Below are 16,960 nucleotides of genomic sequence, written 5' to 3'. Positions count from 1 at the left end.
TTTGTGTGGTCATCCATTCTCAGAGTAATCAACACTGCTTGTTGTGTTACAGAGCACGCACACACACACACACACACACACACACACTTGCTGGCTAAAACAGTCATGAAAAAGTCTAGAGGAAGCCTCATGGATAATGATAACACATGGTTATGGTTATTATCCATGATGATGCAATAAAATGCAACAAAACAAACAACAATGGTCAAAACATTGCAAATTATTGAATATTAAAGTTCATATACAATCAAATTAAACCACAACTAAAGAATTGTTGTTTTTTTAAAGGATTACCAGAAGATTTTTTCTCAAAAAAATGGCAGCAAGGTTTAGTTTTATAAAAAGAAAGACTTCTAAAACAATGTTTTTTGGACAGATGAGACCAAAGAGAAAATGTTTGGCTATAATGCACAGTGTGAAAACCAAACACTGATCTGTGCATGTGCTCTTCTGTAAAACCAAAGTACAACTACAATTCTGATGTCAAATGTAAATACAAACAGAATGTACAGATCGCAAAACTCAAAACAAAACAAAACATGTCAAATGTTTAAACTGAGAAAATGAACCATGTTCTTTAGGTGGTCATTATAAATTTGATGGTTACAACATGTGTCAAACAAGTCAGGACATCTTTGTGTTAGATGTTATTTGTGTACATCTAAGAACTGAGGAGACCAGTTGCTGGCCTATTTGTGTTTGATTCTGGCTGCTCAACAGTCCTGGGTCTTTTTTGTCGTATTTTTCGTTTCATGATGCAAATGAATGTTTTCAGTTGGTAAAAAAGTCTGGACAGCAAGCAGGCCATTTTAACACTCAGGCTCTTCTCCTACAATGTTGTAATGAACTTAAATTTGTTTGCGAAGCTTACTTTATAGATGACATGACAATTGTGACGAAAAATGGACACTAGTGGAAAAGCTGTTTTTGATGAAATCCAAGATGGTGGAGAATCTGAATAGGTAGAAATTTCTGGCTTTGAGATTTTGGATGCACAGTTTAAAAGTTATGATCAAGAAAATAAAATGGGGTCCAAATTTGACTAGATGGTTTCTTACACCCTTCACAATCAGCAAAGCCAGATTTTATGTTATTTTTTGTTTTTTGGGATGTATCAGACAGTTTAGCCAGAGTAAGACAAAGAAGAAGAAGCAGCTACGAGGTATGAGATTATAATAAGTGTATTATTGAAAGATGGCGTGTAGTGGTGCTGCTCTGCACAGTACACATTAAAACTCAGAACTTTTTGGTTGGTGGAATTTAAGACGGCGATAACAGGATTGTTACATTTATTACCAAAACACAGCAGCACTTGTCAGTTACCTCAGTAGGGCACACAAATACAACCATGACATTTGGGTAAAGTGAATTTAGGGGTCATACTGGGTATCAAGTCTGACAGATCAGGCAACATCTGTATGTTTGGAAGTTTGTAGTTTACATTTCGTAAGTAAATACATCAAGGTGGCCAATAGTGAGAAGGGTACTTGTTACAAGGAAACTGACATAACTAAATGGACACACACACACACACACACACACACACACGCCAAGTAAAAAAAATAGTTGGCATGCTCATTAAAAATATTTTGGCTGCCACCAGCGGTCAACTATTCTGTGTCTCATATCATGGTAAATGTCACCTTCTGGGGTCCTCAATATTTCAAACCCATAACAAATGTCATCTGTGGTGTCATAACGGTTGTGACATAGTTTTGATTTCAGTACAAACAGAAAACATGTACAATAAACAAATCCTGGATACTTACACTGATTAGTGTGCGGTTTGGTATGTGTTTACATCTGGTCCCCATAAAACCTGCTCAGATCGCTGTGTCATCAGCTCTAATGGCTTGTCTTAGTCAGCTAGCTTTTAAAGATGTACGAGAAAAATCAAGAAAGGTCTTCAGGGCAGAAGAAGTTTGTTCTTTGTTGTTTCTTCATCTGCATTTATATCTTCGCAAGCAGAAAATTCCTGGGGCTTTAACCAAATCTGGGCTTTTAATCGAATTTGGAAGCTCTGGAGTTGGATGTGATTGATGGATATCTGATCTCAAGATCATAATAAACATTGGAGTGGTGGTGTAGTGTGTTATGATGCCACCTAATAAACATCATTTCTGCACCACCCTGTATAATACATGTTCTGTGTTTGGAGGAGAATCTCAACCAATCACAAGATCAATGAGATGAAAATGTTGCGATGTGTTAAACCAGAAAGAACATCTGGGCTGGTTTATTCTAACAAAATCATGGATTGCTTGCATAGAAAATACATTTCATGAGATTCCATGATTCGAGTATCAAACCTAGTGGTTGTCATCTCAAACGGATTGTAACATTGCCTAGACATGAGGAAACGAATTGGGAATCCTGATTGGGACACATTCCAATGAGAACAGAACAGTAAAAAAAAAGTAAAAAGAACTCAAGCTAATATTTGTATGTCACCCGAGGGCCCGTGCTATTTATTATTTTTCTTTTACATCGTCGCGTGATTTGCGATTCGGTTTACGCGCCACAGCTGTGAGACGCTTCTTTGAAATCTTTCCATTCTGAGCACTTTACATGGACTAAAATTAGCACACGGCGGCTGTGGCTGAAGAGGAACCAGTGTTAAAGGTGTGGGGTAAAATGAGACGTAGCCTGCTTAGCGATTGTCCCTTCAGACGAACTCGGAGGTGTAACAAAAATGGGGAACAGCTGAAGGAGGAAGGTTCCAAACTCACTAGGGAGGGTACGCACAGCCCGGTTATGTCCTAAATCTGTTTCTGACACTGTGTAAGCTTCACAGCGTAGACAACATTCTGGTAAGTTCACATTTACTTAAATTAAACACAACATTTTGGTGAAGTGTCTTTGTTGGCACCGAAACCCTTCACACTGTTTCGCTTCATTTCTCTGCGCTTCAGCCTCTCGAGCCTGGCAAAAGACTGGCGTCCTAATCAACTTCCACTTACCTGGTTACCATGGCAACCCGCTTTGAAGTCAGCGTAGTGATTTGAGTCATTTAAAGGAAATGTGTGAGTGTTTGTGTGTCTGAAGCTGTTATGTCTCTCTTTATCAGTGTCTCTATCCTTCTTGTCCTCTCTCTATTTCTCTCTCTTTCCATCGCTCTCTCTCACACACAAAACTTTCTCCAGACTTTACATTCTGGTTAAATTTAGCATCCACCATCTACCACACTCTGAATAATTTCCACCCCGTTTTCACTCTGACCACTTTCCAATTTTGCTTCATTGTTCGTGGTCCAATCTGCCCAAGCTGATTTGCCTGAACCACTCAGAAGTGTGCAATATCTACATTACACTTGACCTGAGCAGCAGAAATTAAATATTTGAAGGCATGAACATGTAGAACATCCATGTGTGAAAATTATTTCATGCTCCCTGAACCACTCTTTCACAATTTGAATAATCTGGTTATTCAGTATATTCAGGTTGTCAGCTGAATTTGTTCTTTGGTCACATAACGTTGCTGAACCGAGACTCACAGCACTGCCCCCACAGGCTTGTACAGTGGGCACTGGGCATGATAGGTTCATCAGTTCATACGCCTCTCTTCTTACCCTGCTGCACCCATCACTCTGGTACAGGGTTAATCTGGATTCATCAGACCACATGACCTTTTTCCATTGCTCCAGAGTCCAATCTTTATGCTTCCCAGCAAATTGAAGCCTTGTTTCCCCCGATTAGCCTCACTGATAAGTGGTTTTCTTATCTTACACAGTGGTTTAGTCCCAATCCCTTGAGTTCCCGTCACAGTTTGCGTATGGAAATGCTCTTAATTTCACTATTAAACAAGAGCCTTGAGTTAATGTTGTTTTTGGACGATTTGATTTCACCAAAGTGATCACCGATCACGATCATTCGAGATATTTTCCAACCATAGATGATGGTTCCCCACTATCCTTTAAGTTTTTAATAATACGCTGAACAGTGCTTAACCCAATTGTAGTTGATTTAGCAAACTCCTTATATGTATTCTTTTCTGGATGCATACCATAATTTGACCCTTCTGAAACATCTTTTCCGCTACTACCGGACGTGTCTTCTGACATGGTTGTTTAAAAAACTTGTTGCCAGCTGAAACATAATCATCGTATCTGTAATTATCCAATTGAAAAAGCTATTTGGGAAGTACTGCCTCCTACAGGTGAATTTCGTAACAGCAGCTTATGAAATATGAAACCAGAGGGTTAATTATGTGCATCATAGCGGATTTAGGTGCTGATCGTTCAAACAGAAATGCGTGCTGCATTAATCTCACGTTAATGCTGGTAACCAGAGTAACTACTTAGTCCCGTGGCACCCCCCTTTGTTTGGGAGTGAAACTACAATATATTAGTAGCCTTTAATTCTCTATGCGGGAATGAGTCTTTAACCAGGGATCTGCGTCTCCTAGAGGCTCTATGGCGGTACTGCAGGGGATCCGCAGAGTAATGTTTGAATCACATTTTTTTTTTGTTCAAAACATCAAATATTTAATAAAAAAAGGATAATTATTACATGAAAGTTTAAGTAAACTTAAAGCTGATATTCCTGTGTATTATAATCCACCTGATAGCAAAAGAAAAACAAAAAAATTTATGATTTTTTTAATTGCATTAGACATCATGTCTATCTTATTTAAAACAATTTTGCCACTCTCTATGTAAATAAATAAATAAAAACAAATATTTTATGTAACCCTTTCTTGTTGCTGTGTATCTTCTAAATGCATGTAACTGAAAAATTATTGTACGACTAAAATTTATATGGTAGACTCTTATTTAATCTTTTTAACATTCAAATTATATATATATATATATATATATATATATATATATATATATATATATATATATATATATATATATATATATAACAAAGCAAAATTACACATAATTAAGTTTTTTGGAATATTTTAAAACATTCAGGTTATGTGTAATTCTGCTTTGTGTGATACAGACATGAGTACACAGCGCCCCCTAGTGTTTGTAAAGGATCGATGATGTGAATCCTGAATTTACTCAGTTGCCGAAGATGATACAGTCTTTGTCTAGCTTTCTGCACCTGAGATCGTGTGTGGGCAGACCAACACAGGTTCTCAAAGATGTGTTCTCCAAGGTATATGAAGCTGCTTGAAGTAGTTCCGAGACTTTCTTTGCCAGAAGATTAAGTGGAGAAAAAAAAAATCTCCATGTTCAGTCTGTCAGATTCTAAGGTTGATGACCAATTAGGAGGTGGGCCATTGTCTTCTCAGGTGTGAAGGTCATTAAGGTTCATGGAGATTAATGACCTTCACACCTGAGAAGACAATGGCCCACCTCCTAATTGGTCATCAACCTTAGAATCTTCTGAAAAGGAGTCTAGAATGTGTATTTTGGATCTCGGTGTTCTTAGAAATAAATACAAAACTAAACTATATGTTGAAGCAGCAGAGATGGGATTCAAACCTACATCCCCCAAAGAAACTGGAGCCTGATCGCTGACCAGGTACAAGTTTTTGACCACCTGCCACCTTTTGCTGCTACAACAGTCGTGACCCCTCAAACATAAACAGCATGAACTTCTTCAGCAGTTTGAGCTACAGGAGGTCGTGTGTTGAATCGGACCACACGGACCAGCCTTCACTCAACATGTGCATCAATGATCCTTGTCCCCACTGTTCATTCCTTGGGGCACCTTTGATAGACACTGACCACTGCAGACCAGGAACATCTACAAGAGCTGCAGTTTTGGAGACGCTCTGACCCAGTCATCTAGACGTCACAATTCGTCACTTAAATCCTTACGCCCATATTTAAATAGCATGGACAAAAACCACAAGCAATGAGGTAGAAATTAAAAATTGTCATTTTATACTCAAGCTGAATTCTGTATGATGGAGCAATAGGACATGCTCACATGATCGTTATATAGCGCAGAAATTAACATCACAACACATTTTCTTTAATGAAATAGAAATAAAACACTTTATTTAATCTCAAATACTTCTGAATTCAGCTCTTCTCGAGCACTCTATTGCACAAACTCGTAATCAATCACATGAAAAATAACGTCACTGATTTCTATTACGCAGGTTTTCGCCGGTGCTCTGAAAAATACAGAGCTGAAATAGTGCCTTCACTTTTTCCTCATGGATAACTGCGTCCTCCTTGCGTGAGGTTTAAGAATACTGCTGTGTGAAACGCAGATGAAAATCCTTTATCTTCTCCAAAACAACTTCCAGCTTGTGAATTGGAGGAAGAATCGTCATCCTGAACGTGAACAGAGGGAAAGTTGAAGATGAAACATTGCTAACTCTGCAAACAAACAGCTAATCTAAATATTTAATTAACGCCACTAATCGAATGCTAGTTTAATTTTGCTAACTCTGCAACCTAAATGCACATCTAACACAATCATAACAGACATGATCAAGTCTAACATACCGGCTAGTGCTGCTATTTAAATTAAAATATGACCTAACGCATTTAGCTAGCTAACATTTCCATAAAAATGCTAATCTATGCTAATGTTTAGCTAGCAAAACACTGCTAACTGGAAGCTTATTTTTTATACATATAATAAGACTCCAATCAAACCTCAATATTCAGCTTGTTAATATTACTAACCGGATGCTAATTGAATCAGAATATTTCGATGTTTGACACTGCTAGCAAAACATTCACATGATAATTGATACTGATTCGTGGTTGCTAATCAAGGCGAAGTATTTGACTGTATTCCTATTGTAATATAAGTCTGTGTTAGCAAACACATTGGAGTATGTAAATAAACAGTTATTTAGACAATTACTATTAGGATATTAGGTAAAATATGTAAATAAAAAAAGGATGAAAATTAGCCATTTTAATTCCTATTCATTGCTGTACAGACCTGAAATGGTATGTTCCGTCTTTCTGACCAAACCCACTTCCTGGTACGAGGCAGATGCCCATCTCCTCAAGCAGTTTAATGCAGTAGAACATGTCCGGTGCCTGACCGTTCTCCTGCACATAGCCACAAACAGCAACATCTTCACCTCACATGGTTCTTTAATGATAATTAGCTACTAAACACAAAAGTTTAAACCATTCTCTGACAAATGGCGGACATACCTGAGCTGCAGAAACAGCTTTAGGTGGGATGTGGATGCGAGGGAACGTGTACATGGCTCCCTGAACTGGATTACACCTGATCCCTGGCACCTGATTAAGAATCTGTTGCGTCATGCAAGCTTTCTTCGCTAATTCTGCCAGAGTGTGCGTGCGCTCCTGAACACGAAACAAGAAACACTGTGGTTTTAACTTTCACATCTTTTCGTTCCAAACCAAAATGGTTGACGCACAGTCACTATGTTTACTTCCGGACTGCAAAATGAAAAAAAAACTGTTCTAGCTTTCAGTTTAGCATGTTTACATTAAAAAGAAAACTGTTACCTTAACGAAAGTGTGGTATGAGGGTTCGTGAGGTTCAGGAGGATTCACCACCAGGTCCATTAGCGCCTGTCCAGTTACAGGGGGACACAGGCGCACTGAGACAAGCTTCGTCAGCTGAACTTTAACCTCGGGATCCAAATTCAACACCTCCATATAGCCACCTCGAAACCCACACCTTTGGAAATGCAATACAAACATCTAATTAGTCTTTCTAGTCTCATGATCATGCCATATTTTTTACTTCTATCAGGTACATAGCGGGTGAATTGCGTTTTGAAATGCATTACACTGCTTAATTTTATTAAATAAGCTAGGCCGCTAACAAGCTAGCTAATGTTGATTGATTCATGGCTAGATATGTATTTAATCCCACTAGCTAAACAAATACCAGTTTGCTATCAGTGCTGACTAACACTGGGTGAGCTTTAGGGGTTCCCCAGGGCTGTGTATTGTCTCCTCTTCTATAGTCCCGTTTCACATATAACTGTATCATAACTAGTATATAACTAGTACCATGGTATGAGGACAATAACCTGGAACTCAACACTAAGAAGACGAAAGAGATCATCGTGGATAATAGACGAGCCGACAGTCATGCTCACGCTCCCATTCACATCAACAAAGCTGCTGTTGAGCGTGTACCCAGCTTTAAGTTCCTTGGAGTCCACATCTCTGAGGATCTAACCTGGTCTCTGAACTCTTTTATCCTGATCAGGAAGGCACAACAGCACCTGTTTGTGCAACCAGCGTTCGCTGTAGAACATTTTTTAAGAATGGTGACAGTGCTGGACAAAGGGAATTTTGGCGGCATCACCAGTTAGGCCGTCATGATTGTGTCCCGTCTGCTAGTTCCGAATAAACGGGTTCAGCCTTAAAAAATAGGTCTCCAGGTGGCCCACACACCAAATAATATTAAGATCTGTTCAAACTGCCATGGTGAGGAGCCCTTGTCACTCTGTTGAGACGTTTCTTCAAAATTACGCACCCACGATGTAATCGTTTATGCTCACATTACACCCAGAAGCCATTTTGCTAGCAAGCTAATTGACTAAACTGTTGCAGTGATGTCTTATTGAGTGGCATTTACTCAAGCTGTGCTCGAGCAGTGCCGCTAACTCTTACACACTTACTCTCCCATGTAGCACTTGGAGGTGGAATGAAACGAGGCCAGTTCCACTCGGCTCGAGTACTCGGGCCCCATTTCAAAAAGCACCTTCTTAAACGAGTGAAATTCACAGCCGTCTGCATACACGTTGTCCTGATAGACCTGGACTCGTCACAGAAACCCAGGAAAAAGAAGCAAAGCAGTGTCAAAGAAGGAGAAAGAACGAAACGATAAAAGTAATAAGAACAAAAGAAACTGCAGCTGGAGATATTTTCAGACTCACCTCGTCCGCCATTAGAAAGAGATTTTCCTCGGCGGCAAATCGGATCACATCCTCGATGCACTGACGGCTCTGCACCTGACCTAGCAACAAAAACATGAGTCTTAAAACCCACCGCCGAATTCTCCACTCTGATTGGACAGGGGGTGTCGACCAGCCAGCCAGTGATGGGACGTTGATTTACTTTTCAACATTTATGGAAGGAGTCTCCAGTGTGAGAAAGTTTAACGCTGTTCCAGAATGTTCATGACTAAGGGGTTAGTCGAGACTATATTTGTGTAATGAGTTTGCTTTTTTTTTTTTTTTTACCGGTTGGATTTCCAGGGTTGATGATACACAGGACTCGGGGTGCGCAGTGTTTCCTCGCCTGCGTCAGCGCACGCTTCAGCTCTCCGATGTCCAAACTCCAGCATGCTTCCTCATCCAGGTAATAATTAATCTGCACAGCACCGAGTTCGGCCAGAGCGGCAGAGTACAGTGGGTACTGAGGGATGGAGATCATCACTCCGGTCCGAGAAGATCCTTCACCTGAGATCAGCATCTTCAGCATTGTCTGGGGCAGGGGGGTGAGAGACATAGGATAAAGCTGAGGAACCGCTGGTGATGTGTGTGTGTGTGTGTGTGTGTGTGTGTGTGTGTGTGTGTGTGTGTGTGTGTGTGTGTGTGTGTGTGTTTCCGTGTGTGTGCATACCACAATGCCATCACTGGCTCCAGTGGTAAGGTAGATGTTTTCCGGATCGCTTCTGATACCTCCGTCTCTTCTCTCGATGTATCGAGCCACATCCTGTCGAACAAGCTCGATCCCCTGACTGCTGCTGTAAGATCCTGAGGGGCAGAGAGGTTCAGCCAAACATTAAAACCTCAACAGGTTCAGAATACCCTTAATGCACTGTGGGATGAGCAGACGAAGTGTCCGGTCACATGTTTTGACCAGGAAAGTTATAAACCTTGATTTCCTCACACTTTCCTTCCACATTACGAAGAACAATCAGATGTCATTGCGATTCTGATGTTCTTGACTTGAGTCTACAAACTGCCCACAGACTCTCAGCAGCTAGCTTGTTAGCTAATGTGCTATACAACAGTAGCTAGTATACTACTTCTAGCTTGTATATCTCTTCAGTTATTGCAAATGAAGTGGAAATGACTTTCAAAAAGTGTTTGTTATTGTTTCTAGCATGCTAACTAACAAGCAGTTAGTAAAGGAGAGCAGTAACATTAGCAAGGTTGTACCCAGACTTCCGCCGGAGCAGGCATGAAGGATCCGCTGAGCTCGACTTTTCACATCCTCTGGAAATCTGTTATCATCCAGAAGATCCGGATACAAGCAGACTGCCAGTACCTAGAATACATACACACCATCATCAGCATTAGTCATTTATTTAGGTAGTTTTTAGCAGTTTAGCATATAAAAAGTAGCATCAATACAATCATTAGTGAGCTCTGCTTTTGGATACTGACTTGTCTGAAAAAAGTGATGGGTTTCTGGCCCATGGCATGGCAATCCCCGATATTCGCCCTAATCACTTCAGTGAAGGGCTTCTTCACTCCCTACATGAGAGGAGAAACATTTGAAATGTCATTAGACACAAGGTATTTACGATGTACACCACATAAACACCATCAGCAGTCTACTGGGGCTGTGTCTCAAACTACACATCCTGTTCACTATATACTCCAAACACACAACCAGATCACTCCACTGTGGGCATGTCTCATACCACACACTCCAGCAAATCCTACATAAACACCTTTCCTACCTGCTGAAGTTCCACTTCGATCTGTGCAGCTCTCTGCACTATGGGCCCGCGCACTGCGTACTCCACCTTCTTCACGTTCGGGTTCATGGTGTCCATTGTTAAAACCTTCTTACCGGGAACAGCAACATGATCCGCCATTGTTCCTCCAGCTGAAGTTCCTTGGATAGGAAATAAGAGTATGAAGAAATACCATTGCCGATAAACACACTAAATTTTGGAAGTTTTTGTGTGTGAATCATCTTATGTTTAAATATAACAAATGTATTTAGTTGGAATTGCCTAAATTTGCACTCTAAACATAATAATTTCATTCAAATTCATGTTACTGTCAAACATAAATTGTCTTGAGGAGGCCACGCATTATCATCCATGTACCTTCTGGTCATTCAATTTTTATTTTCTAAACTGAATAAGAAAAAAATTTAAATGGACCTTTATTTTAATTTTTTTTTTTTTAAATAAACTCTGGAATTATGAAGCATGGAAAAGCAAATCAAAGGGAAACTAAAACAGAAAACAAAAAAAACAAAAAAAAAAAAAAAAAAAACGCATCAAAACCAGGCGATAGCTGGACCCTCAAACCTGCCAATCAGAATGCCCTCGAAATCTTACCTTAATAGGATTTTAGAAATGGTGCCAAAATATCACAAATAAATAAAAAACAAATATAAATAACAGAGGACCGAGTATAGAGTACATAATTATGGGGAAACCAAGAGGGGTTTTTTATTGCAAGAAATGCAATAACATTTTATGCTGAACGTTGCTATATAGACTGTATAAGCTCCGCCCACTTCTGATCTCACTACTGTGATGTATCGCTTCTGCAGTTTTGCAATAATGCATTAAAAAAACAAACAAACAAAAAACAAACCAAGAATATTTCTGTTTTAGTTTCCCTTTGTTTTCATTTTCAGATTCTCTTTAAAAAACAACAACAAAAAAGAAAGAAAATGACCGGAAAGTACACGGAAAGTGAACTGCAGAAGCAATACGTCACTGCAGTTTTGAAAAAGTAGGAGGAGCTTTGCGCTAGTTGCGCTGCTTAATGGACAGCTAATGTTTTTATTATTATTATTATTATTATTATTATTATTATTATTATTATTATTATTAGGTATGAGCGATTTACCTAGATTTCTTTGCAATCTAATGAAAATTGTTCTAATAGTTTTCATGGTTTTCATGGTGCGGACTAAACACAATCCTGGGCCGTCAACTTCCTGAATCTGATGACGTCACAAAGCCTATTTACACCCAATCCGCACTTTAATTTCCACCTTAAGCGTCTCCTCCTATAGAAATTAATGATGAACCGGGGTTTCGCGACCTCTAGGGGGTCTGCGGCGGTACTGCAGGGGATCCGGTAATTCACGTTGAATCACAAATAACTTTCTGAATAAATAAATAAATAAATAAATAAATAAATAAATAAATAAATAAATAAACATTAATTAAAACACCAAACTTAAAAAAAATAAAATAAACTATTATAATTATTATTATATTTATATCAGTGGCTGTGTTTGACACATTTTGTATCGGGGATTAAATTCAATTAATTACTTAATGTGGGCTAAAATGATATTAAAAGAACAAATTAAGTGCATACCTCATTTATTAAGCATTAACATGGTTAATGTTTTTAAGACATTGCTTATGTGTTGCATGTACAAATTGAAAAGGGGACCTTATTTAAAAAAAAAAAAGATTTTTGTTAAATATTGTAGATATTGATACATTCATTCATTAATTTTCTTCCGCTTATCCGTAATTCGGGTCGCGGGGGCAGCAGTCTAAGCAGACCCCCGCCTTCGACTGCTGCCCAATCCTCACAGCACCGTCCCTTACGGTCCCTCCTGCAGGTGGTGAGCCCACGGGAAGGCGGCCCCACGTCACTCCGACATCACGGACCTTGGTATTTCCCTCGTAAGGGACCCCTGGAGCATAGAGGGTTAAGGGCCTTGCTCAAGGGCCCAAGAGTGGCAGCTTGGCGATACAAGGGCTTGAACCCCAGACCTTCCGATCGGCAACCCAGCGCCTTAACCGCTGGAGCCACCACTCCCCTGATATTGATACAAAAATGTAAAATAGCCCCTACCTAGTAAAAGAAATCAGTGTGCATTGGGTAGCGCAACAACCACTATAGAATAAGCTCCGCCCACTTCCGCTCTGCTGTATTGGCTTGGCTGGGACGTATCGCTTCTGTGGTTCTGTGATTAGACCTCCAAAAATCAAGCTTTCTTTTCCATTGACTTTTTAAAAATGACTTGTTTTGTAGTTTGTTTCTCTAATATTAGAAGGAAAATAAAAATAACAGCCCTTTTTTATAAATTTTTTTTTATTCTTTTCAAAATAAAATGACCAGAAGAATCAATTCTACTATTTTTCTTTTCCTTTCTATTTCTCACATGATCTGGACATCATAAAAGTTGTTTCAATGTTGTCGCTATGCATCTAGAACATTCCTCGCGATCAGTAATGCACTTTCCGTGTATTCCGCATAAGAAAATGTTCCGAAGAGAGTTTACGAGAAAATGAAGTCATAACGAATAAACGTTATAATGCATGGCCTCTTAGGGCTTCTGTATAAAATACACTCCATGGCAGAAAAATATTGCGACATCAGATTTTCTATATGTAGTTCCTGTTCACACCCAGTAGGGGGCACACGATTGTTGAATGAAAATAGGAGACCCAAACTTGCTGCCCTGTTCACAAAACCAGCTCAATGAAGATCTTGTTTACATGCGCTGCAAAAGAGCTCAACCCTATTAAACACATTTGGAATGAAGGTGAACACTGACTGCCCCCCAAACCTCCTCACCTTCTCACCTACATCAGTACCTGACTTTAATACCAGCTGAATAAGAAAAAAAAAGTCTCCACCCCTCGAAATTCTAGTGGAACATCTTCCTGAAAGAGTGGAGGTTATTATAACAGCGAATAGGCGACTGAATGTGGGAGGGGATGTTCAAAAAAAGCACATAGATCTTCTGGTCAGGTGTCTACAAACCTTTGTCTGTATATTGTATACACCATAATTCTACTCCTGTGTGCACAAGAACCCAAAAATCCATTCCTACCTTATGGACAACCAAAACAACCCCCAAGTGGCAGGATGATCAGTTTGCAAGAAAGTCCTTTATTTGGTGGAAAACCATTTATCTATGCAAGACAGATGTTCCTCGTGATGACAGCCAGGTCCTGAAAGGGGAAAAAATAGTGCAGGAAAATCCCAGACATGCCCAAGACCCCTGAAGACATGACATGTTAAGCTTCAGTGACTTTTGGCAGCAAATGGAAGCACATGCTGCAGGGGCTATTTTTAAAATCCACCAGAACACATTGTGCACCTCAAGTGTAGAGTTTCTCTGGACTGCACGCATTCGTGTCCGGAGAAAACATGATCCCCGACCTGCTGGAGCTTCTGAAGATCAACTGAAATCCCGTAGGGAGAAAGAGCTCGAGTTTGGAGATCATGTGATCCTATTAAACCAATTAGCACACGCTATCGATCAATCAGCTAATACACTTGCGAAATCCACATGATGGATCCTTCACCACAATACTGTTTCTGATTGTTCAGCGACGTTGAGTAGATACAGAACACCGCTGGGACGAGTCTCATCACAGAGTAACAGTCGCACAGTAAATAAAGCTGTGACATTTTGGATGTTTTTCCTTCGCAGAGTAAAACGGCAAGTTACAGACAAAGAAAAGGGGATGGAAATTGTACCACAATTACACTTACGAATAAAAGTACGGCGTGACTGCGCTCACAACTAAAACTACGGCGTCATTACACTTACAAACAAACTACGCCCTGGTTGCGCTCACGACTAAAACTACAGCGTGATCACACATGACTAAAACTACAGCGTGATCACACAGGACTAAAACTACAGCGTGATCACACAGGACTAAAACTACAGCGTGATCACACAGGACTAAAACTACAGCGTGATCACACATGACTAAAACTACTGCGATTACATTCTACTGAAACTACACTGTAAATACTCACGACTAAAACTATTGTGCGAATATGCTTATGACAAACTGCACCATGATAAAGCTTACGACTTAAATTACAGCATGATTACACTCACGACTAAAACTACAGAATGATCACGCTCAGGACTAAAACTACAGCATGATTACACTCACGACTAAAACTACAGCATGATCACGCTCAGGACTAAAACTACAGCATGATTACACTCACGACTAAAACTACAGCATGATCACGTTCAGGACTAAAACTACAGCATGATCACGCTCAGGACTAAAACTACAGCATGATTACACTCCGCTGAAACTACACTGTAAATACTCAGGACTAAAACTACAGCATGATTGCACTCAGGACTAAAACTACAGCATGATTGCACTCAGGACTAAAACTACAGCATGATTGCACTCAGGACTAAAACTACAGCATGATTACACTCCGCTGAAACTACACTGTAAATACTCAGGACTAAAACTACAGCATGATTGCACTCAGGACTAAAACTACAGCATGATTGCACTCAGGACTAAAACTACAGCATGATTACACCCAGGACTAAAACTACAGCATGATTGCACTCAGGACTAAAACTACAGCATGATTGCACTCAGGACTAAAACTACAGCATGATTGCACCCAGGACTAAAACTACAGCATGATTACACCCAGGACTAAAACTACAGCATGATTACACTCAGGACTAAAACTACAGCATGATTACACTCAGGACTAAAACTACAGCATGATTACACTCAGGACTAAAACTACAGCATAAATATTTACGACTAAAACTACAGCAGAATTACATGAATAAAACTACAACGTGAATACGTTTACAACTAAAACTACACTAATTTCACTTATATAAATATATATATATTCACAACTAAAATATTCCCACAATTATTGTACACCATACATTGATTTGAAGTTCTCACACACACACACACACACACACACACACACACACACACACACACACACACACATACATACTCACTTTAGACACTATAGATAAACACACCCAAAGTCACTGAAAGTCAGATCCTCGTCACATGGAACAGACAACCTGCAGCTGGGAGGAACAACCTTTTACCTTTGTGACCTCAAAAAGTCCAGAAAGACATGAGAAGCTCCTCCCACCTCGACCCGCCCTCCAAACTGCCCCATCACTCTCACTGAGGTCGAAGGTCAGAGAAACTGTAAAAGACACTGTGGAAGTAGTTACAGAGCCAGCTGAGAATCTGAGGAAGTGTGTGTGTGTGTGTGTGTGTAAGTGTGTGTAAGTGTGTGTGTGTGTGTGTGTGTGTGTAATATAAATTCAGGTACAGAACTTCTTCAGTGTGATAAAGAACAATCCTTAAAATAAATAAATAAATAAATAAATAAATAAATAAATAAATAAATAAATAAATAGAAAAATTAATACAATAATTGTAAAGCAATTAAAACTTAATCAACACAAACGACTGATTAGAATAAAAAAAAATTGTGAAAATAAAAATCTCATTCTTTTGATTTTAAGTGATTTTTTTATTCTTCATATTTTTTTTTCACCTTCATCAGTGTGGAAATCCCGGCTCTGGATTATCTTTTTTTTTTTTTTTTCTTTCAACGTATACAAGCAAAACAAAAGGATATAATTATATATATATTCTCGTCTTAAGTCCATCCGAACAGGTTTCCACGTCGACTTAAAATAAGGACAGTTTGAATAATGAGAAAAAAAAAGTAAATAAAATCAAAATCGAGAAAAAAACATTTGAAAGAATGCAACAGGCGCACGTGTCAGTTATACCATATATATATATTTAAACCGCAAATATTTCTGTCATCATTTACGCTCGAGAAGACAATTCTTTATTTTTAATTTTTTTTACAATGTGGTCATTTAAAAAAAAAAAAAAGAAAAAAAAAAGAGGAAAATCACAAATAATATTAAAGTGAGAACTGTTATAGCATGACATTTAAATACAGCATCCAAAAAAACAATTGTTTTGTGCAACGTAAATATCAAACAGCAGACACTTGGTCAGTTAATTCACTTTTTTCTTTCTTAATAAGATTCTGAATGAAGAATATCTTTAGCCGTGAAAATGGCTTCAATATAAACGGATTTCTAATAAAAAAAAAATAATAATAATCAATCTATAGTGATCAAGAAAACGGAATCAACTCACAATCAAAAAATCTTATGCTGCACGTGTTTTACGCACAACCTGGAAAAAAAAGAAAAGAAAAGATATATATATGTATATATTTAAAAAAAAACAGCAGTTAAAGGCAGCAGGACGCACCAAAAAAGAAAAAAAAAAAGAAAAAAAAAAAGAAAGGAGGAAACGAATGTTAACCCGGACGTAAAAAATTCATACGTCTTTCTCGCACTTCCTCCTCA

General features: G+C 38.9%; 1 protein-coding gene across 4 annotated transcripts; it reads right to left on the bottom strand.

Annotated features, from left to right (window-relative positions):
- Window positions 1–5,819: 5,819 nt before the first annotated feature.
- Window positions 5,820–16,659, bottom strand: LOC310734832 (alanine aminotransferase 2-like). Of its 4 annotated transcripts, XM_083557263.1 has the most exons (15): window positions 15,546–16,659; window positions 15,450–15,498; window positions 15,151–15,381; window positions 13,637–14,664; window positions 10,551–10,699; window positions 10,252–10,341; window positions 10,024–10,132; window positions 9,482–9,615; window positions 9,100–9,343; window positions 8,794–8,873; window positions 8,536–8,672; window positions 7,406–7,580; window positions 7,085–7,240; window positions 6,864–6,976; window positions 5,820–6,241 (listed from the first exon to the last, which is right to left on the bottom strand). In XM_083557263.1, the coding sequence occupies exons 5-15, from the start codon at window positions 10,686–10,688 to the stop codon at window positions 6,151–6,153; spliced, it is 1,467 nt and encodes a 488-aa protein (XP_083413389.1). In that variant the 5' UTR covers window positions 10,689–10,699; window positions 13,637–14,664; window positions 15,151–15,381; window positions 15,450–15,498; window positions 15,546–16,659; the 3' UTR covers window positions 5,820–6,150. The 4 variants fall into 4 exon arrangements, with proteins under 4 accessions (XP_083413389.1, XP_083413387.1, XP_083413386.1 ...); XM_083557261.1 differs by lacking the exons at window positions 15,151–15,381; window positions 15,450–15,498 and having other exon boundaries at window positions 10,551–10,708; window positions 13,637–13,757; window positions 15,566–15,822; XM_083557260.1 differs by lacking the exons at window positions 13,637–14,664; window positions 15,151–15,381; window positions 15,450–15,498 and having other exon boundaries at window positions 10,551–10,708; window positions 15,566–15,822.
- Between the last annotated feature and the right edge of the window lie 301 nt (window positions 16,660–16,960).

The sequence above is a fragment of the Silurus aristotelis genome, assembly GCF_946808225.1.
Source record: "Silurus aristotelis genome assembly, chromosome: 12".
NCBI lineage: Eukaryota > Metazoa > Chordata > Actinopteri > Siluriformes > Siluridae > Silurus > Silurus aristotelis.
Note: the sequence above shows the minus strand (reverse complement) of the source record. Positions and strands in the feature narration are given on the sequence as shown.